Genomic DNA, 26,438 nt, shown 5'->3' with positions numbered 1-26,438 from the left:
AATTCACTGAGCGAGGCTTTGGGAGAAGCTGATCACCTCATACCCGATGGTCTTTGATCTCGGCAGCTGTAATCTTTTGCGGTCCTTGGTCAGAGTCTTTGTCCAGCCGGAGCAAAATCCTCTTTACTGAAGAGAAGCGGAGAGAAGGCTCACGCTTTCCATTGAACGTGCAGACACTTTGTCTTTGAAAGACCTCCGTCTCTTTTCCAAGTCAGCTGCACCGGAGTTGAGAGCGTTGAGTAGAGGCGGAGGATTCGGTCGGATATGGAACCAGGGGTGTTGGCGTGTGGAACTCGTCCCTTTTAGGCAGCGTGAAATCATGGAGTAGTTACCCTTGGTCCCTCGGTGTGATCCTCCGCAGATCTTTAGGCAGCTTCCTCTGCTGACTCCCTTTCTGCGCTGCGAACGAAGTACGCTCGTTCTGACTCGTGCATCGGTATTTATGCACTTGTGTTTCCATGGAACCTGCCCATCGCATTATGTCATTACCCGATGTCATGAAGGGCAGGGCTGCCCGTGGAAAGTACCGGGCTCTTTCTCAAGTTTTCCAATGACTCATCCCTGCCTCTCGCTTAGTCGGGGCAGTTCCCTTTTCCATCAGGGCAGTTCCTGTTTTTTCCGTTGACCATCTGTTTCCAATTCCGCCGCACCCTTGTTTTCCTTCCCCATTTAGATGACTCACCCTTCTGTCCCTAGCCTTCTGCTTAGTGAAAAGTACTCTTATGATCTTTAATAATACATGTTATTTGTTGGTTAACTCAAAAGTACAACCTTTAGCCTTTCATAATGTAGTAGAATCAATGGATTTAAGAATACAGAGCATACATCATTATAATATTCACTTGATTAAAGGTACAGAATACATGTTTTGATCATTCATTACAAACATTTCTTCACTGGCCTGTATATTATCACACATTGCTTCATTGGCATGAGTATCATCATCTTATAATCACTTAACATTTATAATCATCTTTTAATCATTAATCAGGGTTATACTGTTATTTCCCAGGCCTTTTTCTGCGTATACCTGGACAGATCTCACACCCATACCAGATTCCTTGACAAGCACAATCTTGAGTTAAAATGCCCCAGACAAAGTCCAGAGTTAAGTTCTAGTTAAGAATGAGAGAGCAATCAAAAATGGGATTTTCACAGTAGAAGAGAGAGAAACCTGAAAACGCTTGCAGCTAAAATGTGGATACAAACGCACAATGTCGATATTTAGAGAGAACATTTTCAAAAACTTCACCTCACAGTGGTTCACTAGTTTGTTTTAGTGTAGCACAAAAAATCCCACTATTAAAGATATTTAAGTTTGTTGCTGTAACATGACAAAAAGTAAAAAAAAGTTCAAGGAGTTTTGATACTTTTTGGAGTATTTGCATTTCCTGTTGCGATTGTTTAACAATGTTAATTGCATATATTCATGGTCATTTATTCCATTTAAGTAGGATGATGAAACTAAGAAATATGGCATGAAGCTCACATGGAAGCTTGTAGGTGGATAGTAGCCATGTGGAGGGAAATAAAAAAAATGTAATAATTTACAAGGGCAACCTTTGCCCAGATTCATACAACATGTTATAAATAGTTTCCTGAAATCAGCCTGAGAACATGCAGTAACAGGCTTTTAGCTCACTTCCACAGAGCCAAGATTCACCATGACGGTAACAACAGAAATGCAGTCGAAGTGAAGAATGTAAGTCTGTCCTTAATAGGAAAAGATCTTCAAAGAGAAGCTGATTCAGATTAAGTTGCATTTTATTCCACAGTCCCGTTGGTGTTGCATTGAGCTGATCTGTGTACGATCACAGAATATGACCAATGATCCAGAGTTCATGCTGCCAATCTTTGAAGCTTTTTCATTACGCTCTGAATCATCAGGGCAAATTATCCTTCATTTGTTCCTTCTCTCTGATCTCTGTGTCTCGTACCCTCCTCTCTCTATCAACCCTCGGAGACCTGCTCTTTTCATCACCACGACCGTTTGATCTGAGCCTCCGAGCTACGGTCTTTACCACATACAGAGACACTGAGAGAGAAAAAAAAGAGTGAGAAGACTTATTGTTTTTAGAATCTATTGTGTGGCCCATTTTCCCCACTCATATTCATGTTATCTTTTGACTAATTCTTTTGTGTTCTCACCTGGGTAGTTATCAGTCTATTTAATTCACTTACATTGTTTCTTTTATCAAATCAGGTCTTTGAATTGAGAGAGAAAAAAAATGCCAAAGGCACACAGTAATGCTGTCTCCTTCTTCTCGTCTTCCTGTCACTACAGACGAGACTTGGCCTGCATATTAAGACCAGAGCTGTCCGATACACTGGCTTTTCGGGTTGTTATCAGTGTACCAGTGGCAGACCCTTTGCCTGTCAGTGTCAGCCTTTTTATATTTAATCTGCCCTTATGGCACCATCCAAGGCAGCCTGGACACAAATTTATGGACTCAGTGGCTCGGTTTTTGTTGTTTGTCTGACACTCCTTTGCTGGCACTTTTGCTGATACTGTCAGTTAAACGGGGATGAACGGAAATAAACTTTGAATTTCCTGGTTAAGGATCTAGAGGAGTTGAGCTGGATTAATGGGTTAATTGGAGTGTTTTGAAGTGAGATTAAAAATACTTCCTTTACTTCAAATAGACAAATGTCATCAACTTTTGCTTGTTGAACATGTACATGCATTTTTCAAGCAATGACGCTCACAGCTAGATAAATGTATGAAGTCTGTTTTAGCTGACTTTACCTGTTTAAAACATCTTCTGAAAATGTTTAGAGTTAATGTTTGTAGATGTTCGCTTTAAGAAGTTTTCCCACCCCTTGAACTTTTTCACATTTTGACACATTTCCCTGCTTTATAGTATGGTACTTGGTTTTATTGCCTAGAATAAGGCAAAATAACCCACAAGTGGAATTTATTTACTAATTAAGTTAATCAAGGCAGTTGACTAGAGGGTTTAAGGGTATTATAGTAAAGCGGGATGAATATGAATGAAAACCAAACTTTTCAAGTTTCTCTAAAGTAGTAAAGATTTAATCACATCTTTCACTTCACAATAAATATACATATCACTTAAAGTCCTATAAAAAATACATCAAAGGCTGTGGATCTATAATGTGATGAAATACAGAAAAGTTAAGATAGTTTTGATTTTGCAGAATCTGGGCTTTGATGTACAGTTTCTTACTAAATGCAGTGTTAAAATAACGCCTAACCATTTTACATTCTTACTGTCGAAATGGTGTTAATCAGTCACGCTTAGTTTTATGTGCAAGCTGACATTTAAGAAAACAAGAGGAAATCTAACCAATTAAGGGAGGTCTACCTCAAGTAGAGTTAATTTTCTTCCATTTAAACATCAAGTTCAGGTGAAATTGCAGTGTGTTTTTCAGAACTAACTGAAATGATGTTTTTCCTAGCTTTCGCTCATTTTCCTTCTCCCTTTTTTCCTCCTCTTTGCTCTAAACACACAGCGCCATAAGATCAGCTTGCAATCTGCAGTGTAAAATAAGTGATGAACTTGAGAGTGCTTATTCTCCCACAACTTCCACAATGTCATTTGTGTCTGCACCTGGCAGCTGTTCGCAGTTCAAACGTTGTAAAACCCAATTCACAAGAAAGTAGAGTAAGTTACAGACCATGTGGAAGACATATTGGGGAAACTGAGCAGCTTCCGAACCAAATTCCTTTGAGATTCGTAGTCACATGAACTGGGACATGACCTGATATGACACATATTTCTTTTGCGCTTGACACATTTCTTGTGTTTTTGTTTACATTTTACAAGAAATTGAGTTGTACATTTGAAAGATGTGAGGTTTTTACCAGCTACATCAGAATCTGTTGTGTAAACTGTTTGCCCGATCACACTGGGAAAGTTGTTGAGATTGTACCTGTAGCTGTCTTTTATTGTATGTGAACAGCTGCCAGTGTTGCACACATGGATGAGTCCAGATACATAAACACCCAATGTGACGTTGACTACCTTATCTGTTAGACCTGCAGGAGCCTGTCATGATTCAAAATACATTCTGTGCAAACCTTCCCAGAATAGTCAATGTATTGATCCAGCATAAGGAGTTTCCAAGTAACACCAGTTCTAATTTCTCTGCTAAACTTCTTTCATATGAGCTCTGCAGCAGACGGGAACCCCTGCTGAATTTGCAGCTATTTGTTAAAGGGGTAAAAAAAAAAAAAAAAAAAAAAAAAAAAGCTTGATTATGTCTGTGCTTGCTGTGTCCTCCTGGTGGTCAGGTAAGGGAACAGCTCACATATGCAAATTTACAGCTGCAGCCTTTAATTGATTATTTTACATATCATACACATAACTTTGTAGTATGTTCATACCATAAACTTTATATTAAAAACTACAATTGATCCCAATTGGTCTGCATTGTTACTTAAATACATTTTGAATTCATTAATTTTACTTGTATGCAGAGTCATTGTATGCATTGCAATACAAGGTTTTATGATGAAACATTTGGAATCAGAGTGTAGATTTCAGATTAAATTTAAATATCATAATTTTTATTCTGCATTCAGGATCATATAACCAATGACTATACTATACGTTAGTGTTCAGTTTATCAGTTGTGATTGACAGATTGACTGGAAGGGTCTTTGGTTGTAGCTGCTCTGTTAGAACATTTTTTCCTAGCACCATGTCAGTGTCTGTTGCCCTTTTTATGTGTATGAAACAAACCTGGTGGTTCACTGATTTTTAATAGGAAAAACTGCAATCATTTTAAAAACATTTTCAAGATGGGAGTCTGACTCATCAACCATCTATGAGTTTAGCTTAGTTTTAGTTTAACTTGCTTGTACAATAGAAACTTCAGATCATGATAACTGAGAACCAAAGGGAAGCACACTGATGAGATTATGGATGTGCTGCTTGCATTAGTATTCATTCTCCTTCACTGGGATTCCTGGCTCTGTGTTTGTGCCATACTCACCGTATTTGTAGATGAAAGCTTGACCATTGCTCTGTGAGCTGTTCACAGTTCTGGATATTCTTCCTAACCAAACCCTGCATCTAAAATATCTATCCCTGATATCTGTGTTCTTTAATCTCAATGACACTGTTTGCTTCCTACGATTCTCTATCAAACTTCTGAGGTCATCAATGAACAGCTGGATTTATATTATGACTAAATTACACACAGGTGGACTAACTATTTTCTTTAGTGATTAGGTGACTTCTTAAGGCAATTTATCGCCTCTGATTTTACAAGAGATGAAAACCTTGTTCATTTTTTTCTTCCACTTCACAATTATCAACTGCTTAGCATTGGTCCAACATAAAAAACCTTGAAGTTTGTTGATGGAAGGAGAAAAATGTGGAAAACATACAAGCTTTTTAAAATCTCTAAGGAGAGATTCATGACATGTTTAACAGGAATGCTTAACCTCACAGGTTAATGTGCAAAAGCAGCATGAAATAAATAAAGTTAATTAACAGTGTTTTCCTATCAGCTTTTATTGTTGACGTGGTTTTTTTTTTTATATAACTGGAAAAAACTAATGGAAACTCACAGGACTTGGCGCCTTATGAAGCAGATGAGCAAACTATACTGTCTTCTTGTTGCTTGGTTACTGCCTGTTTGATTTTTTTTCCCCCTTTTATTTTTCGCATTTTTCTGTGGCAATTCAAATTTTAAACAACCTGATTAAATTACATGCAAATAATCCCGTGTGCATGTGCTTATTCATGTATAGTAATTTTTCATGTCTCGTTCTTTTCGTTTGCTTTTATGTATTTTCTTCTCTCCCCGTTTGATCAGCTGTCAGACTCTTGAAAAGCCCAACCGAGCCCTCAAGAAAAGATGGTGAACTTTAGGTGTTAAGTGAAATTTCACATTTGATTTGATTTGCTTTGAAGTCCCACCTCACCTCTGTCAAGTGTTAATTTACCAGAGCGTTTCTACTCAACTCATCTGGATGCGTCTCATCCCCATACATGCTAAATACACCTAGCAGAACAGCGCTAAATGACAAATTTTATTTAGAGATTGCTGATTTTTACGGTACATTCAGTAATATGTATTAAATATTCTACATCCTGTTATACATTTGTTCAGCAGATGTTCTTTGGAAACTACCAGAGAAATAAACTTTGATTCGTCGTCTCACCGCGGATTTTAACAAAGTTTTCTCTCCAAGTAGTTTTTCTTGTCTCTCTCTGCAGCATTTTCTTATTCAAGTTGATTTGTCCTTCATGCTGTCACCACCAAAGAAAGCAGAGGAGGAGACAGAAAGAGAGAGAGAGAGAAAAAAGCAGAGTCACAAAGAGCAGTGAGCAGCATCTGTAGAGTTGACTATGTAAAGGGCCGTGGGCGAAACTCAGCGAGCGCCACAACTGTATATGGATTGTAAAATAAAAGTCTCTTTAAACATGCAATACGCTGTGTAATAAATATATTTAGCAAGTCTAATAGCGTTAGTGTGTTTTTCAGAAGCAATACTGGGTGAGCTCGCGGCAGAGACTCTGGTTGGATGTTAGGTTCAAGGGAAATGCAATGGTCAGAGACCTCAGATGGAGTTTCACAGTAGGTCTATAACATTATTATCATTTTTGACATTGTTTTTGTGGCTTGTTGCTTTTGACTGCCTTCATTGCTCAGGCATTTCAATGCAGTTTTGCAGAGAGATACTTGCACCTGTCTAGTTGTTTGCAAGGAAATGTAAATGCTTTGTCCATTTGATTGCAGCGTTTCTAACCTTGTCAGCAGATCAGACAAAGACAGATGAGACAAAGTTCTTTCCAACTGAAAATGCTTTCCAGTTTTTATCATCCAAGGATTGTAGGGTTAGTTTGCCAATATCTGTAGAAGTGTAAAAGTCCTCTTTTGCACCACCTTTTTTTTTCAAAGACAGGTCTAAGTCAGATTGGATTCTGGCTACAACAAATGTTTTAGTTGTTAAAATCTCAAAATGTAGTGGAAAGTTCTTCTCAAATCAGTGCTGTCCCTCAATGTTGAGCCAGAATCTGTAAATAACAACTGCTAAGCTGTCATTTAGTTCGCAAATATCTGAAGCTGACATTTGCCTAATGAAGAGTGATAGTAATCTGCGGGAGCCAAGGAGAGCACATCCAGAACCCGCTCCAGTTTCTCGCTTTGCACGGTTAACCTTTGTGGTTCGAATGGGGTTTTTTTGAATATGTTGATGAAATTAGCCCTCTGTGATACGTTCAAGGCGTCGTTTGTGAGTCAGGCTCAGCTCCGGGCAGATGGCAGCAGGAGCGCTGCAGAAGGTTTGCTTGATATTCATCAGGAGAGCTGACCTCTGCCATGATGTATTCTAGCATCCAACAAACTTACCTCTGTGTTCCCTTCTGCATAATGAATGGAGGCAGAAAGTGAAAAACAGGCATCTCAGTTTCATCTTTGCCTCTCTGCAGTCACCGGTTGCTTGGGTAAAATGGAAAGCGTAGAAAGTGCTGCAGAGTCAATCAATAAAGTTCATGTTGTATGATGAAAAGAAAATGCCCTCCATCTCGCACTATAAAAGTGTCAGTAAATAATTTTGTTTTCTTTTTCTTTTTTGAAATGTGGAGTTGTTAACAGAAAATGTTTGACTTTAGGTTGTGGCAAAGGCTTAGAATTCAGCTTTTCATCTGAATTTTGTAAATACATCTATCAATAAGATTTTTTAAATCCTGGATATAAATTTTCACTAGTGATTTAGTGATTTTTTTATTTTTATTTATTTTTTGCTTTTTTGCTGTTAAAATCAGCTTTAATCATTCAAACACTGTTACTCGAGTGAAGGTTTTGTCCCTTATGACAATATGTCATAATACTATCAGCTTCTATCTGAAAAACCACCAAGATAATATAGTTGTGTTAAAAAAAACACACGTATCCTTTGCAGAGCAAAGCACATAAGAAACTGAATTACAATAAACACAATGATTCATAAAAACTACAATTTGTCGTATCCACGTAAATTTTGATGCATAAAAGCCAAACAGCCTCATTTGTCATGTGTGATGCACACAATGTCGAACTGACCTTTATTTTACTACATTTACCTGATGCTTCACTCTCTGATTTTCTGTCAATCAGCACCCAAAAAGCTGCTTCATTATTTCTTAAAGTTGTTGAAGAGCAAGGCTGTTACAGACAGAGAAACAATGAGTGCTATATAAACTATGTGATATTGACATTACTGGCTCAAATTCCTTTCAGTCTGCAATATTGACCAAACCATATTTGGACCTTTAGGCTTGCCGTAAGCTATAAATGGGAAACAGCAAAAATTGAAGAATGGACTCTGTTCAGATGAGAGTAACAGTGATTTTTTTTTCTTTCTAAAATGCTAATAACTATGAACTCTACAATTTTCACAATAATTCCCATAATGATTATTTTGCTTACATTTTTTGTTGTTAAATGAACAACTATTTGATTTTATATTCTATATTCAATCGCTGTTCATAGAAATAATACAACACAATATTCCTACTCTCAAAGTATATTGTTAAAAGCATTCTATATTCAGTGAATTTCCTTTTTGCCATACATGCACTGCCTGCTGAACATGTTCTGAACATAATTCACCTGGTCTTTTTCTGACATTGTTCTCAGGTTGGCACCATACAAAGGTGAATTAAAACTAACCCCGTGATATGTTCATGATAACAGGAGGAGTTTAAGGCTGTTTTCTCCAGGCAGGCAGAAGGCACACACAAGCACGGCTTCCCGCACATGTACACCAGAATGAACCCCGCCGGGCTGTGCCATCACATTTTGCAGGGAGCTCTGTTGTTGTCGCTCACATAGACGCGGGCAAACACACCTGGCACACTGTAAGCATGGATGTGATACCTGTGAGAATGTGTCACCCAGCACTGTTCCCACTGCAGTAGTGGGAGCAGTGAAAGGATATGCGCTTTCTTGTTTGTGACTTTGAATGTTTGGGAGGTGCAGAATAAATTTGTGTGCACCTCAGTTGATGCAGGATGGATCATATTGTTTATTTGTATAAAATAATAGAGAAGTTGTTCATTTGTGAATGCTGAAAAATTATATTTGTGTGTGAGTGCATGCTCAAAAGTGCGTGCGTGTTTGTGTGTGTAAGTGAAGAAGGGGGTGATATAGGACAGGTGCTTTAAGAGAACCCCTTTGACTCTTTGTCTCGTCACTAATTGGGTTTAGGGTCTGTATATGCACATGTGTGTGTGTGTTGGTTTGTGCAGAAGTGTATTCTTGCGTACTCATGGGAAAGCTTTGCCTTTTTTGCAATCCTATTCTTTTATTACCTGGGTTTTCACCGTACCTCAGAATACTCAGAATATTGTCTAAAAGGGCTGAAGAAAAATACTTCCTAGCAGTGTGCACGCATTTGAGACTTTTACAATGTCCACAGCATTTTGTAAGGATTTTAATCTTTTACAATAAAAAAAACATTACGTGTATGTAATCTTTGACCAATCTTTTTTTTTTTTGTAAAATATTTTGATCATGCTCTTTAAAACGATTATATTCCATAATCCAACTTGGACATATCTAGTACTAAAATAAAAAGATCTGTTTGAATTGATATAAAGCAAGCCCTTTATAAAGCTTACTGAATATAAAATTACTATTTATCCACAAAGAGAGATGACAAGTCAGTCATGTTCACACGACCAGTTTACTAAAATGTCCAATTTTCAACACATTTAACCTGCCAATGCCAATTTTCGGCTTATCCTGAGTTTTCCTTGAGTTAGAGTGCCTAGCATTACACAAATGGAATCCTACTCTTATCTTAATTAGATTTACAAAACCCAGCTAACCTTTCTAAATTAAGCGTGCTACATAACAAAGTTCCAAATTGTTGACACAGAGAACTTTTGTCACAGCCTTCCTGTTATTTGCTGAAAAACCGGATCTCTCTCACCCTCAAGTTTCAAATTGTTGAGAAGAAATCAACGTCCCCTTTAAAATAAGGTGTTTCCCCTGACTTCATTTTAAACATATCATTGATACTAAAAAGAGCAAACCCCGTGATATGTTACAGAATCTTCATTCTGCAACAGCTTCTACAATGAAGAGTGCTGTTGTTCGCACCACCTGGCAGGAGCTCAATATAGTTCACTCATGGATCAAAAAAGAAAAAAAGTCACAGTTTTGAGCTTCTGACTGGTAGGTGACCACTCAGGATTGATGAAGCTGAAAATTTTGAGATTTCTGTCACCAATCTCTTGGTGCTCATATACGTCTGCCATTCAAAATGTACTTATTACAGACAAAGTGGTCATTTTTTTTCTGTGAAAACTCATATAAGAATTGGAATATAACTTCTGCATAAAACTTGTTTAAAACAATGATGGTTTTCTCTCACAGTGTACAAGTAGTCATGCAATTCACCAGCTGGGACCTTGGTCTACAGCCTGAGTGGGAGTTCTTGGCTTAGAGAAAAAAGACAGAGAAAAATTATTTTAAGGATGATTCTGGTATTGGTGAGATATTTTTTGTATCACCATTACAGTCAGTTGTTTTTGCAATGCTTTAGATTCAGCTTTGATTTATTCAAAGATAATAGTGCTTAGTATTTTGTTTGTTTTGTTTAATTAAATTCTGAAAATATTGGAGTTTAATAAAAAATAAAAGAAATCAGTGGCAGAAAATGACTATATTCCATATTTTTTTGGGCTGATGCTTCCATTTATGACTTATAAATGGTAATTTGAAACAACACAAGTTAAGAGTTTCTCCCATCACTAATTTTGCTCATTTTGGGGGGATTAAAAGGACGAGTAAACTCATTCAGGATAATTCGTGTCAGTTCCTACTCCAAGGAAGAACATTGTCAGTGCATTCTCTCTATATTTGCATGAGCTTAAGCAAGCTGAATCGTGCCTGCCACCCACTAGCTATTTTCCACCTGGTGCCCACCTACACCCACAATAGTGAAGCAGAGCTAAGGATAAACACAAATACAGACACAACAGAATGCGCATGGTGGTCACACTCTTCAGATTAACCTCTATTCACACTGATGAGACCCATTGTCTTTACCTGGAGCTCTCTGCATCCAGAGCACAACTCATACACCGCTCTGAAACAATGGTAATTGTGACCTATCTTCTCGAACAGTAGCTCTGTTTTGGTTTGGACTCTTTGAGGTCAGAACTCCAGGTCAGTCTGCATCAACCTGAAACAAAAACAGAGGCAATTAATGTCCCAAAGCTCCCGCAAGACATGTCAAGGCGTGTGGTTCAAGGAACGTGTTCGTCAAAGTTGTTCAAAAGTTGAACAAAAGTGTCTCAAGCTAAACTGGCGATTAACTTTAGCTTTCACCGTTTCAAAAGTAGCAATCAAGACATTTGAATACTTGGATTGTAATTTCTTCGTAACCCGCCTTAAATAATAATAAAAGGAATGTCACCCGTATTTCAGGAACAGGTTATCCTTGACTTTAACTTTCAAATCCTTCTGCATTTGCATGAGGTGCTTTCTCAAGGCTTATCCACAGATCTTAGTCTATATTAATCTCACACAAAAGAAGGGGATATGAAAGACACCTTGCCTGCACTTGCAGAGATAAATCATTAGGAATTTTGACATGTGTTTGAGATCATTATCCCCAGATGGAAGCCACACATGAGTCTTTTACACAGGTGTAATGTTTGCTTCCACAGTTTTGCAGCACATATTTCCCTTAAAAATATCTTCTAAAATATTTAGAAGATTTAGAAAAACATGGCTTCATATGTGCTAACGTGAGAGCAGAGTAGAGCTGCAGCTTTGCAGAGTGGACAGATCCTTTCTTAGTATTTTGTGCAATCAAATGGGATTATTAGGTTCAATCAGTCCTACAATCTGCTTTTGAAAGCCCAAACTTGACCTTCATCATTTACGTTAACTCTCATTTTGTAATTGCTTTATGAATTCAATCATAAACTCCACACTATACCTGAGTGCTAAGCACCTATTTCGATGTTCCCATTGATGAAATTTAATGGAACGGAGTTGGAAGAGTTAAAGTACACCTAATCGATAGAGACATTAATCAGACTGCTTTAAACAAGTCAAAATATCAAGATGCTACAGCGAAACTTTCAACATTTTGTCACATTAAGGGGACAAAGCTTTATGTGCAATGTAATAGAGCATATCTGTGAAGTGGTGCTAAGGTAAGTCATTGTCTTAAAAAATTATATAAAGTAAAAATCTGAAACTTGATGTGTGTTTTGGTCCCAACCCCTTTATTCTGATACTCCTAAATTAACTTGATTGTTATTAATTGTCTTCAGAAATTACATAATTAGTAAAATAAGGTCTGCCTTTCTTTAATATAATTTCATAATAAATACAGCAGTTCTGTGAGGTTCTCAGAAGTTTAAGAAAATTATGGAGAAAATTGTTATTACTTCCCAGTAGCAATTTAGGAGACATATTAACATGCAAAACATGTGTTGTGATGACGCCGGAAGTGAAAGTAGGCGTTCAAACAACTTAATGCAGAAGTGCTATGTATAGTAAAGCACTTTCCATCATCTTCATAAAAATGGTGGTGTCAACGTCATGACAGGCAAGCAGGTCAAAGTTCATTAGAAATTGATGGAGATGAACACAGAATGTTGCTTTTCATCTAATCTGACAGAATTGAGTTGTTTTGCAAAGCAGTAGAGAAAATGCTGCACTTTCGTTCGGTCTGTGCACATGAAATAATAAATAAATTATATTGATGTTTGTGACTATAACAAAAATAAATAAATCTGTAAATGTTCAGTGTATGAAAACTATTATGAGGCCATACAAAAAAGGTCTGGGACCTTTTTTTTTTTTAAAGAACTAAGAGTTCAGGTCTTTCATTCTGAACAAGCTTTTGGTGGTCATGCTCTTCCTTTACTGGTATATGAAGATTATTACTTCACAAACAAAACAAGTTGTAAATGATTCTCTGGGAACTGAATTCATCTCGAACTCTACTACTACGGGTAGTAGAAATTTCAACCGATGTCATTTGCTAACTTGTATTTCCAAATAAACATTAAGAAACTATAGAATTTTTGTGTTTGCTTTACTTTGCTATTGTTTCTTCACAATCTTGTAATCATGGAGACAGAAAGAGACGGAGGTAAAGAGGCAGAGGGGAAGAGGAGATCAGGTTTCTCGGCAGCTCTGTACCCTAATCCTGGATTTGGAAACGGGATGAGAAGAACACAGGTAAGTACAAACAACAAGCAATTACAGCACTGACATAGAATTGAAAGGTGGGGGGAGAGCAGCTAGACAGGAAACGGGGAATCTCATAGGTTGTGAGAGGGGTAGGTTAGATGTAGGTGGGATATAAATACCTGCAGTAGAGTAGGGCAGAAAAATGCTGAGGGCATGACAGATGCTGACTTCCATTGATCGACGAAGGTTAGAACAGACCAGCAGGGCTGCATTGTTTAGCTCTCATTAGAGGAGACTCACATTTCAGCAGGTGTAATAGTGATTTTGAATCGAACATGAACCATTTTGGTATTCACCTCGTTTGAGGGTTCTGCTTAAAACTTTAAAGAGTTTTGGCGGAGTTGCTGAAACGAAAAAAATAACCTCTCGCAGTTTTCTACCCTCATATTCCCCAAGTGCCTCAAGGGAGATGCATGCTTGACTGAGCCAGAGAAAAAAGGACAAGAAAAGAAGACGATACTCGAGGTGTAAGACAACTAACGCAGTCAGAAAAAGACAGCAGAACAAGAGAGGCCAAAGAAGACGAGACGGAATCTCAAGAAAGAAGGCAAGATGACAGATTTTAAGAATGCAATTTAGAGAAGAAAACGTCAATGGAAGACAAGACCAAATAAAGTGAGTTATTGTGCGTTAAAGAAAAGAAAGCTTTTTAAGAGACAGACATCAGTTAACACTAAGACTGCTAAAGAAAGCCAAAGAAACATGGCATGTCAGGGATTTGGTGCTGATTCCTTCACCCCGCTGGCAGGCGATTCACCCTTACCAATCCTCATGCACCATGGCTCCACCGGTGACTGTTTACCGGCCACATCCCATGCTCACGGTATGGTTTCTGCAGGTAAATCAAGTCCATAATGTTCTTCCTACTTGTTATGCGCTGTCTGTGAGATTATACTTCTATTGTTAAGGGTTATTTCTAAATTCTTTTAGCTCAATTGATGTCTTTGTCTTTTAAGCTCCTTTAATTTTTTTTAGACAAAAATAGCTTACAAAAACGCTTCGCAGCAAAGCTTTTGAAAGCGTAATTAACATGAACCTTAATCCACATTGTGTTGTCGAGATGCTAAATCCCAGCTGTAGCGGTGAAGGCCAAGAACAATCGCTCTAATCCTTCTCTTCCAGGAAAGATATGAACTTTTGATTTCCTGAGCATTGACGTCCCTTCAGGCATATCTAACTAATCATAACTGTTATCACAGGTACATGTTGGGGGTAAAGACAATTCCTGTACACCTGAGGTTACATGCCACTTTGTCCATTAAAGCCTATTAAGAAAAATAAAATTCTTTATTGTAATAAAAGTTTATTGAATTTATTTATCAATATTAATTGATTTAATTCTTAAATGATCTATTGGCAGTTTAAGACACACATAAATGTTAAAGTCTAATCAAAACATATTTCTTCCAGTAAATTAAATGCAACTTTGATGCATTTTTTTTTCAAAATCTGAATTTAATCATGAAAAATGTATCTAATATGTTACTTTGGCCCAGCAATCTGGGAATATAATTGTTTCAATCTCCCTGCACGCTTCCTCATGACGGAACATTGTGGAAAAACATTTTAATTTGGATTGAAGTTCCTTCTAAATGCAAAGACTCACAAGAGATGGGATGAGATCAAACAGAACATGTTCATGTAGCAGATGCAGAAACAGAACATGTAAAATCACATGCAGGTTAAACACATGTGTTTCACAAGTAAGACCAGTCAGAAAGCCATAAAATGGTACCGTATTTATCTTTGTTTTCACTGAAACACATTGCCATTAGTACTTTGTGTTGATCTTAACAATGGCAGTGAGCATTCATTAGTGCCTGGAGTGAGCTAAAAAAAAAAAAAAAAACTGCCTGAAGATGAACCATGAATAATTATGCGGTTAGCAAGATCATTTACAGCGACATGCAAATCGGAGCTTTTGATAAAAGCCATCATCAAAGCATGTGTCTTGTTTTGTCACCAAATCTGTATTCCTCCCAGCATCATCCCACAGCAGTATAGGCAATGAGTAACAAATCAGTAAAACAGCTCAGAAATACTTGCAATGCCTATTATTTCTGGAGGAGGGTAAACTGGACAACTTTCCTTCTCCTACCAGACAATTGGGACAGATGTTATAATTATATATGACTAATAATAACCCTTTGAATGAAAATGGCTTTAACTTGAATCCAGAGGAAAAACATGAAAAAAATCCATTTTTATGAAGTCACTGTTTGATACATAATTCAATCTTATTCAACATCACGTGATGTTTTTCTAATTGTCTATCAAAATTTAACATTTCTATGTGTGTTGTATATTATCAGACATCAGTGACATGGCAACATTTTCTGAATGTTAGAACCAGTGTTTTCTGTATGGGAAATAAAAACAGGTTTTGTTTTTTTCTTGGTTTTCCGCATCGGTATCGTCAGGATTGTCCCTGGGTCAGACCTCTAAGAGGTCCCACATGCACCTGTCCACTTCTTCTCTTGGGAACGCCCTCAGTAACGCTCCTCCGAGTTTGCATTACCCAGTCACCCCCTGCCATTACAGCAACCAGCAAGCAACCTATGGCATGATGACAGGTGAGCAAATGAGGTCAAAGAGTTTCAAATTAGTTAGTAAATCAGCAAAAACAGGAAAAATGTACGCTGTTATTTTACACCAGTTTTATCCAAATGCAGAAATGGCCAATTTGCAGTAAAACTACTCAGTTAGAGTAGTCATACTGTAAAGAATGCTATGTACCGATCCAGTAGACAGTTAACTCAAATAAGTGTTTTTGTCAGAAGCAATAAATTGTATGACATTAGAAATTAACTCAGAAAATAATAGCATGATGTCACCCTCCACATCTCTTGGCAAAGATGTTTGAGAAGTCTTAGTCTTGACTAACAAGAAAATGTTTAATTTGACTGCATTTGTTCAGTGCAGAAAAAAAAAACATATTAGTGGTTCAATTAGTGGCACCCCAAAAATAATTAAAGTTTTTAACAATGACAAGTCACCAATGGCAACAGGTCAATTCACCCCTTTGCCAGTTCGTACCCCAATTTCATACCCAAATCTTAGGATTTAATTTCCTTCCCTTGTACATCAACTTGGAAAACAATAACTTGCTAAACATTTGTCGTATATTGCAATGTTGAAACAGATTTTGATTAACCAAAATTACATTGAATTTATCCACAACTGCGTTTTATTAGTTCTAATAAGATACTGCGTGTTTCTTTTCTTTGCAGCCCAGGAGATGCTTTCTGCCAGTATATCTCAGACTCGTATCCTGCAGACCTGTGGCGTCCCTCACCCCAACATGGTGAGTGCTGCAAATCCATTACAAGGTAAAGAACAGATCCTCACTCTGCACACACTCGCACATTCACGCATTCCCTCGCCTGCAGGCTAATTCCATTAAATTAGGCAGGAAATGTGTTTACTTTGTGATTAGTTTCGAGTTTGCTGTCAGATAAAATTAATTCAGGACTTTATTACCTTTCTTTTGAACAATCTGGTGCTGCAGCTGACCAAAACTGACAAATGTCTTGCTAATTCCTTTTAATCCTCTCAGGAGCTGAGGTATTTAGCCGTCAGCAGGAGCAAAAGTTTCAATGCAGGTTTTAACTCTTTCTATCCCCAGAATCAATGTTTGTTTCATTCAATTTCTGAAGAAAGTGATCAGTGGTTTTGATGTAAATTTATATACGACTTTTCACAATTTGTTAAACAATAATTTCATACCCAAAGAAGCCTGTTCCCTGAAAATAATTTACAGTTGTTGACAATGTTTTCTATTGCTTCAGACATTACTTCCTAAGCTAATGGCTTTAATTATTTGAGGTCTATCTCAGCGACATCCACTGTCTGTCTGGAACAATTTGACAGCATTGATCCATTTATGCTGTCAAAGACTGTGCTTAAAGGACATTAAGATGAAATTAAAGAGGCCCACCTTCCGCACCACTGGGAGGAAGGAAGACTAATTTGTCACTTCAATGATCTTAGATTTTCTTCGAGCAAGTGAATAAATGGTGAAATCAGGCCACTAAAGATAGGCCTGTGTGCAGATTTTGTTGTCAGCTTTAAAGAAAGGAACACAATGAAGGTATCTGGATTAATACATGCCAGCACGAAAAGATATTGATTCACACGAGAAGAAATAAGTATTACCATTTGGTGGACTGACAGGCCACATCATAAAGAAATATCAGTAAGGAATGTAATGAGATGTGAATGAAGCGTTAAAGTGGGATCTTGGTGTGGATAGTCGCCTCACATGAATCACCAAAATGAGGGTTATTTAATTTGCTCAAAGAGATTTATGGCTCAAAAGGGGATATAGAGTTGGTATTGTTGTAACATGTGAAAAATAAAAAAACAAGACCTTTTTGTGCCTAAGATATGCTCTTTTTTTTTGGGGGGGGGGTTGCATTAACAATAGAAAAATTGCAGCATGTGGAGCACGAGTTATCACAGAATACTCAGCAGGGTCATTTTTGCCTCTTTTGCTGTTTAGCTGTGCGGTTTTCTTCTGTCTGCGCTGACGAAGACTCAGGCATGCTGAATCACTGCTGGCTCCGACTCACAGCATTCTGAGCTTTCTGCTGTGTGTTTCTGCTTTCAGGAGCAGCAGCATGTAGAACATTGGATTTTCATTCCAAGATGGCCAGGCATTAGTAAAAAGATAAGACAATGATGTAATAAAAATGTTAGATATGCCAAAAGCGCAGGTTCAGTGTTACTTTATTTTGATCAGGGGTGACAGCTTTTTCATTTTGATAGTGCTAAATTGACTCAATAATAAATTGAAAAATAATCAATGGGAAAAAGTTGTAATATAAAATCTTCAAAAAAATATGAATTAAATTAAATTATACATGAGACTTAGGACATTTTCTAATTACAGTAATTCATTAAAGTGAATTACCAAGACATATATGGGTTTAAATTGTTTCATTAGTAGTAATTAAATCAGTTGGCAAAGAATAATACTGACTGGATGTTAAATGCAAGGATAGTGGAAAATATTTTTGACTATTTCAGATTTTGCTCGTTTCAATAAAAGTTTAGAAAGTATTTGTAAATGTTTGGGAATTCAGCAGACCAACTGGCATGAAATTAAAATCTAATCACTTCCAAATTCTTTCTGGGCAAAAGATTCTAGCTGGTTTTGTCATTTCAAGTATTTTTTATTAAATTTTTGGATTTCAAAAAAGGAGCTTCTGCTCCCTTATTCCAATCTTTAAGCCTTTATAGCTCAAGAAAAAAATGTTCACCACGGTGCACCCAGTTTAGATACTTTCCCTTTTATTTGCAGGGTAGAATTGTAATGCATATTATGCACTTTTCAGTGAACACGCACATGGATCTATGCAGCAATAATGACTTAAGAGCCAGACATCAGCCTTAAATTATTCATATACCTCGCAGATATACATTTGAAATAATATACATTAATCGAAAAGTTTTCTCTGGTTGGAAGTATATATGAAAAGTTTCTACAGGTATCCGTGCGCCATCCTGTCAAGTCAAAGGCCATATTTCGTCTTCTACTGTGGCTGATTGGCAAAACAGAGCTAAAGAAAGAACGAAAGTTAAACCTGACGTAGAGTAAAACCAGTTTTTAGAAGGATAGCAAATAGGTACTGTTAGATAAGGCAGTGGCTGTAACAAAACCAAACCTTATTTTAAAAAGATCTGCTGTGAATATGCATTCAAGTGTAGCTGCTGCATTCTTTTTGCCTTTTGGCTTTGCTTAAGGAAACAAATCTCTGGCAAAAAGGCTATCAAGAAGCCTTCATACAGCCAGTGAGTCCACTTGTGTAATGGTGGGAGGGCAGTGGGGAGTGACTGCTGCCCGGTACGTCTGCATAGCACACAAACAACTGCCGTGCTCGCTGTAGCATGGCTGTTTCCCCAGGGAACATCAGTGGATGCATTAGGTAGAGCCCAGGAAAGGTCCACTTTCTCTTACCAGCTCAGTGTGTGTGTGTGGGGGGGGGAAATACCTTAAGGTGTGTTAACTAGAAAAAGTTTTTTTTATTCTCTGGGGTGAAAAAGAAAAGTTTCTCCTAAGAAAGAAAAGCACAAAACTTTTAAATGTTGTCTTTGAAATTCTATATTTCAGATATGAATAGGGGACAAATAGGGAGTGGTAAGAAAAAAGCAATATATTGTCTTTAAAATTTATACGAATAAAAATGTCAGATCTCCTTCCCCCTTTATTTTGATACCTCAGAATACAATTCATTGTAACTAATTGGCCTCAGAGGGAACAGGTAAATAATTTAATAAGTAGTTGGCACAACTGAGTGGAAATTACAAAATGCCTTGATGAGATGAGTGGGAAATAGAAAACCTATCTGCCTCAGAAACCATCCATCCACTAGTGTTGAAGTTACCAGGTCATAGTGACATTGATCAGGATTAATGTTGATTTCTCAAAGCTGTCTAATATTGAGACTGCATGTAACATCATAAATTGTGTGAAAAACAGCACAAACAGTACATTTTTGAAAATGTCAGTGATATAAACACGTTTGTCATGGTACAAAAGCACACCTTCGTGAATAGATTATCTATTGCATACATTAGATAACACTTTTTAACAATAATTTTGCACGGAGGCATTGTAATGTGATGGCAGCTTGCTGTCCAGGCAATATCCTGTCTCTCCCTGAATAGCTGCAGGGTTAGGCTCCTGTGTCTGAACGGAAAGAATTGATACAGACTTGGTGGGTGACTGTTTTTTCCGAGGTGTGTCTGCAGTGCCAGCCAGACATTTATCAAAATCAGTCGGATCTGTTTTTAACTTTGAATTTGAACTCTTATTTTTGTGTTTTTAGGGTTAACTGGATATGAAAAATCACCTTTCATATTTAATTAAATTATATAAAGATTGTTTTATAATATATATACATTATGGTAAAATCATGATCAAAACTTTCCTGCCATGGCATGCATCTGAGCAACAACAAAGAATAGTGCCGATGTGCTTCATAGGCTATCTGACTCTGCCTTTCCAGCTCAAATACATTTTCCAATCTTTTCCAATCTAAGATTGCTCTCCACTCATAATGAGGAACAACCCAACTGAGTTCAAGTTTACCAAGCTACCACAACATTTTAGACCTGAAAGCAGGAGCTGGGCAGTTTGAACCTGAACACAGTTGGGTTCCAACAAAATATCCAATTTGGACGACTCCAAACTCAAACCTGTTGAAAATATATGGTATACATATATTTCCAAAAGCTGGTATAAAGAAAATGGATGGATGGATGGATGGATGGATGGATGGATGGATGGATGGATGGATGGATGGATGGATGGATGGATGGATGGATGGATGGATGGATGGATGGATGGATGGATGGATGGATATATTTCCAAAAGCCAAGTCTCGTTAGGATGACAGGAGTAATTGTTACAAGAGCGTGCTGATGGTCACAAAGAGTGTGAGATTTCTTTCTAGTTGCTAACAATTAACCAAGCATCGCACGCACAACATTCACAAATATTTACACTTTTTATTTCTAAATATCAGTAAAGATATTTGCTATATTATCAGGCCAACATGAAAAAAGGGGAACAGAACTACAATAAAATGTGGCTATATATATGAAAAAAAGGTAGAAAAACTGACTTGGCGCTATGAGCCAACTAACTTATGACAAAGAAAGGATGACATTTTCATTTTCTTTTGCTGTTGTGTAACAATTTGCACTGTGTCCATATTTACACAAAGGGGAGTATTGCATGGCTCACTGTGGGTGTTATAATGTTCAAATAGTCCTGACACGAATAAAAGTGATGCAATTGTTCCAGTAAGAATATTAGATTGATCAATCAGTGGTTTTATAATTGTCCTCATGCAATTAGAATTATGCATTTCGTAGACAATTGGCCATCGTGTTTCTCTCTGACGCTCAAACAAATCATAGCATCTGATTCCTCCCTGCATGACTCTCTGGAAGATGTCTGTCATTAATCTGTCATGCATAATTACCAGCCAGAGTCATCGCCTCCACTCTTAAGTACTTTATTCCAACAGCTATGGGCAAAAATGTTCAATAGAAGCAGCGGATTTTCTTTTTTGTATTTCATCAGAATGCAGAGTTTTAAAAGATAAGTGCAAGCAGGGAACTCATCTGTGCGTTGTAATCCCGAAGCCAAAGGTGAGTTTTGTTAAATTACCGGTAAACTTCAGCATATTGTGCTAAGTGACAGGGAAAAGAATAGCTATTCAGCAAGTCCCTTAAAAAAATACATTGAGATTAATTTAGCACTCATGTCACAGACTACCTTGTTCAGACGCCGCACTCTGTTTTTATCAGTAAATTGAACTGGCTCAGCTGTCACCCAAGTGTGCAGCTTCAAAAAGAGAACCAATTTCGCACAACAAATATCTCCACAAGCGCAGCGGTGGGCGCTGGTTGTGAGTGTGTGCCTGTCTGTAGATGCAATAATGATAGCTTAAGTCTACTTGCTGTTTCACAAAAAGAAGATGAAGAGGGAGGCGCTGATTAGGTTTAAACCTTCTATTCACTAAAGGGTGGAAATTGTCATTATGAGGTGTTTATCTAAGAAACACATTCAATCAAGCTCATAAAACTGCAATCATTCTCCTCAGAGGTTTTGCAAAAAGAAACTCAAGTCCTGGTTCCCAATAAAAGACTCTAAAAGATCCACAAACATTTAGAGGATTAAAAAATTTTTAGAGACTCTGATAAAAAAAAAAAAAACCCGCTGTACTGTGCAGACTTCAGAACAATAGTGTAAAATCAACATCATGGAGATCAAGGAACACACCAAATAAAATTGGAACCTTTAGGCCTGCATACAAAATTCTGTGTACGGGAGGGGGGGGGGGGGAATCATTGAAAACCGGCCTAACAACACTGTCCTTATGGTGAAACAGGGCGGTGGCAGTATCATTCTTGTTGTGCTTGTTCAGCAGAGACAAGAAAGTTTGCCAGAGTTGATAAAACGAAGTAGATAAATAAATACAAGGCGTTGCAGGAGAAAAACCTGTCAATGGCCTAGTTAAAGTTCAGACCTGCTGTTCAAAGAATTTTTTCAAACAGTCTGAGATAATTTTTCAAAAAAAAAGAATGAACAAGAACTCAAAGAAACTTTCAGAAACTTTCTGCCAGTCATTGGGCGTCTCTCTAAGTGTCTCACCTTCACTACATCGTCTCTTTCTGTCATACTTTCCTCTCTGCAGGCTCTCTGACTCCTTGCATATATAAGTTTCCAGACCACGGACTCAGTAGCAGCTCTTGTGCTCTAAGCCACGGTTTTTCCTCGCTGCCGTCTACACTCCTTTCAGCCGACGAGGTCTCTGGAGGCCCCGGCGGAGAAGTGAAAGGTGACGCACATCGGAAAGGGATGCGGGAGCAGGAAGAAGCTCCCCCTATGGACTCCCCGCAGATACGAGAACTGGAAATGTTTGCTAATGACTTCAAAATACGCCGGATCAAACTGGGTGAGTACAACCTACAACAACCTGCTTTCTCTTCATCTAAATTTTGCTTTGTTTTGTTCTGCTCTGTTTTTCTTCTTTTTTTTTCGGCAATCATCTTGCTTCCCCACTGCTGGCTGCATTCTGTGAGGCATTGCTATTTCTATTTTATTTTGACCCCAGGCTACACTCAGACTAATGTAGGCGAGGCTCTTGCCGCAGTGCACGGCTCAGAGTTCAGCCAGACCACGATCTGCCGCTTTGAAAATTTGCAGCTGAGCTTTAAGAACGCCTGCAAACTCAAGGCCATTCTGGCAAAATGGCTCGACGAGGCTGAGCTGGCTGGTGGTGAGTCACACGAATCCACTCCATCATCCCCCATGCAGTGTTTATTTACAGTAGGTGTCATCTTTATCCAGTAACATTAAACCTGCACCTTTGATTTGTTGCCATAGTATTTTATATAAGTGGTATTACTAGGATGGGGTGCTAAAAATGTACGTTCTTGCTCCATTTTAACCAGTGTACTATGGCTTTTTTTTCTGAAGATGAAGGAGAAGACAACATCTGAAATAGAAGCTTAGTTTTCATCTGAGAATAGGGATTATGCAACATCTCAAAAGTATGATGTCTAAAAATATATACACAGTACCTGGGAAAAGTCTTCATACCCCTCAAACCTTCGTTTATGTTGTCATGTTGTGGCAAATATGCTTAATATGAGAAGCAGCAAAACAATTTAAAACATTGTATTGAAAACTTTCTATGGCAAGAATATTATTAGGATTTTTAAAGATTTTTCTTGTTAAAATCTCAGAGCATCAGCAGAATGTAAATGCTAAGAGATAAACCGAAGCAATGTGTCCTGAAACAGTATGAAAGTGTCTAAATATGTTCATAGATAAATCGGGTTTGAAAAAGGGAAGCATAATTTTCAAATTACTTGACAACAATAACTGAGTTGAAGTGATAAAAGAAATCTTACATATATCGTCAAAAGTTTCGCTTTGGGTTCATGTAATTACAGACATAAATGCAACTTATTTGTTTCATTTCTGCTGTTGGTTGATTTCACATGAGTCATTTACTTTCTTTGCAGAATTTAAAAAAGAGAAAATCTGCTGCTATTTGAGAGAGCTAAGTCAATTGATGTTTAATTAATTAAGACTAATTCAGCCAAAGTGAGAAGCGACAAAATTAATTAAGAAATTTACGTGAACAAAGCTATGCTTGAATTTTGTAGCATTTGAATGTTTTTTTTTTTCAATCGTTCATAAGCTTCAATGACAAAATACTCTTTGACTTCCTTGTAGCGTTGTACAGCGATAAAACTGGAATGAATGAGCGGAAGAGGAAAAGGAGAACAACCATCAGGTACACTTAGTGAGGACGACAAGTGCATAACCATCCAGCTCACTCAGTGTTTAAGGATTTTGCTTTCTGCTTTTTGTTCCCTGTTTGATTCTGCAGCCTGGGAGCTAAGGAGGCCCTGGAGCGAAGCTTTGTGGAGAAAACTAAGCCATCCTCTCAGGAAATAGCCCGGATAGCCAAAGGCCTCCATCTGGAGAAGGAGGTGGTCAGAGTCTGGTTTTGCAACAGACGCCAAAGAGAGAAACGTGTCAAAACAAGCCTGAGCCTGAGCTCCTGTTTGACCAAAATCAGCCCAAACTGTCTCACACAAATAAGTAAAACCCAGAGACCACTGACGTAAACTGAAGCGCTAAAGTGGCTTCTGAGCTAACGCGATGGAGGCTCTTTCATGACCACAACTTTTCAGGCAGATCCAAGAGGAATAAATTCAGTAACATGCAGGAATGGAGAAGCGAAAACCTTTGTAAAAAAAAAAAGAAAAAATTCCTTGTGTTTCTTGTATTAACTATGAATGTATTGAAATTTATTAGAAATTAATTCAGGCAAAATACAGTTCCTTGCAAAAAATATTCATAGCCTCATACAGCATGTTCTTCATCGAGAAAGAACACAAAATGGTACCAAATTATGAAGTGGAAGGAAAATGACAAATGATATTCACACTTTTTAACAGATGGCATCAAGTCTGAGTTTTTAGCTGTGTGGTTTTTTTTGAGAACCAACTTTAATTGGTACAGCAGCAAATCTTTTCAAGTATGCATGCCTCCAGCGGCTTTGCACACCTGAGGACTGATTTTTTATTTTTATTTTATTTTTTTCAGTTGAAGTTCATTTGAATTGAACCACATTGAACCGCAGTAAAAGCTAATCACGCAATGTGATTTTCTCTGAAGGCACCATCAGCTGAGTGCCTTCCTGAAAGCTTTAATCCACAACACTGTCCTTCAACTTGTGCTTATTTGTTCCAAGAAAAAGTGAAAAAAATAATTATAAAACCTTTCTTTTTTCATATTTGTGTTCTTCATTCGAATGTTTTTGTTTTGCTCTCTCTTAATCCAAACTACTTGAAAAAATATTTAATTTCCTCTAGCTGAAGTTAAACCAACTATATAATATATATTTCAATTTTGACAACAACCTATTTATTTGAAAACTAATATATTGCGCCATCATGTTTTGCTGCAATTTGTTAATTTGATTGACAATTTAGAGTTAAATATCAAACTTTTAGACAGTATAGAGCTTTTTAGTCTCTCAATTCTGTGATGTTTTGATTTCGGTGTTGCTTTGTGTTGCTTTGACGTGTCATACAATGAGAATCACCGGCCAGCGCTGACCCAGACCCTGACCCTGACCCCGTTGGACTGACTGATGTGAAATGTCTAAACAGAAAACGAGAGGATTCTGACAGTTTGGACCTTGTGCTACTGTTACTGCAACTGCAACGTACATCAAGAGCCAGTAACTGCTGTCTGGAACAGCTTGAAATTGATTTATGAGATCGATATATATGTTACATAAAATGTCAGCAAGACTGATAGACAGTTTCTTTATTCTTGCCAAAGATGTCCAGTACTCATCTGGTAAAATGAACCGGCTGTCCGAGTTGTGGACACTGGACTGTACTCTAGGTTCAAACGGTGAGTTGAGTTTTATGATTAAATATGTCACCAGTGCCAAGTCTTGTTTTTACAGCTCTATTATCAAATCAATGCACACATTAGGGAGACGGAGTGGGGATTCATAAATAAAACCAGCCAACGCTTTCATTCAGGAACAAACTGTTTCCGTTGTGACTTATGTTGGGTTATATAACTCGAGTGCTGCCAGGGGAGTTAAATGCGGCGGGGTTACGGACCGCCAGTGCAATTCTTAGAGCGTGAAAAGTTAAAGACAAGTTATGCCTTAAAGAGACTTGGTGAAAAGCTTCTTTGGCAAGAGTGAAAGTGCCTTTGTGTTATTGATGCTGGCTGTGAGGGTAGTGTTGCAAATTTATAAGTTAGTCTTTGTGTCTCTTTTAACTTTCTATGCATGTGAGATTGAAAGTTAGTTAAAATGCAGTAAATTTCAAAGCTAAACTCAGCAAATTATTGACGGTATTACCTGCTTTCTGTCATACCATGTAAATACCTAATGCTATTGTAAAGGAAACACATCATAGTTGTCATATATATTGTTTAAGCAACAAAATACTGTTTTCACTAAATAATGCATGTAATTTCTTGTCAGTGCAAACCATTCTAGTGTCTTTACTTGTTTTTTGGTTGTTTCTTTTCAGAGTTGTCTGTAAACAAGCTCTAAAAGTCAAGTTATTCTGTAGCTGTGCAGTCATGATCAAAACCTTTAAGATAAATGTAGTTGTTCCAGATTTACAGCTTCAGTTTTGCTTAATCGTTTTTCTTTCAATGTTATATGTTTACCGCACACAGAAGTGGATAATAA

General features: G+C 37.5%; 1 protein-coding gene across 6 annotated transcripts; it reads left to right on the top strand.

The window, feature by feature from the left end:
• Window positions 1-4,403: 4,403 nt before the first annotated feature.
• Window positions 4,404-26,219, top strand: pou1f1 (POU class 1 homeobox 1). Of its 6 annotated transcripts, none has more exons than XM_081604512.1 (7): window positions 4,404-6,552; window positions 13,063-14,017; window positions 15,600-15,752; window positions 16,410-16,508; window positions 22,389-22,973; window positions 23,939-23,999; window positions 24,096-26,219. In XM_081604512.1, the coding sequence occupies exons 2-7, from the start codon at window positions 13,882-13,884 to the stop codon at window positions 24,334-24,336; spliced, it is 1,275 nt and encodes a 424-aa protein (XP_081460638.1). In that variant the 5' UTR covers window positions 4,404-6,552; window positions 13,063-13,881; the 3' UTR covers window positions 24,337-26,219. The 6 variants fall into 6 exon arrangements, with proteins under 6 accessions (XP_081460638.1, XP_081460640.1, XP_081460639.1 ...); XM_081604514.1 differs by having other exon boundaries at window positions 4,404-13,167; window positions 13,576-14,017; XM_081604513.1 differs by having other exon boundaries at window positions 4,404-13,167; window positions 13,552-14,017.
• The last annotated feature ends 219 nt before the right edge of the window (window positions 26,220-26,438 follow it).

The sequence above is a fragment of the Poecilia reticulata genome, chromosome 2, assembly GCF_904066995.2.
Source record: "Poecilia reticulata chromosome 2, P_reticulata-male-v2, whole genome shotgun sequence".
NCBI classification, from domain to species: Eukaryota; Metazoa; Chordata; class Actinopteri; order Cyprinodontiformes; family Poeciliidae; genus Poecilia; species Poecilia reticulata.
Note: the sequence above shows the minus strand (reverse complement) of the source record. Positions and strands in the feature narration are given on the sequence as shown.

Bases quoted from the DNA above. Each gene is read 5' to 3' on its own strand.
- pou1f1 (XM_081604512.1), top strand. From the start codon at position 13,882: ATGGCATGTCAGGGATTTGGTGCTGATTCCTTCACCCCGCTGGCAGGC. The intron at 15,753-16,409 runs GTGAGCAAATGA...TTTTCTTTGCAG, and splicing joins AACCTATGGCATGATGACAG to CCCAGGAGATGCTTTCTGCC. The intron at 16,509-22,388 runs GTAAAGAACAGA...TCCTCTCTGCAG, and splicing joins TGCTGCAAATCCATTACAAG to GCTCTCTGACTCCTTGCATA.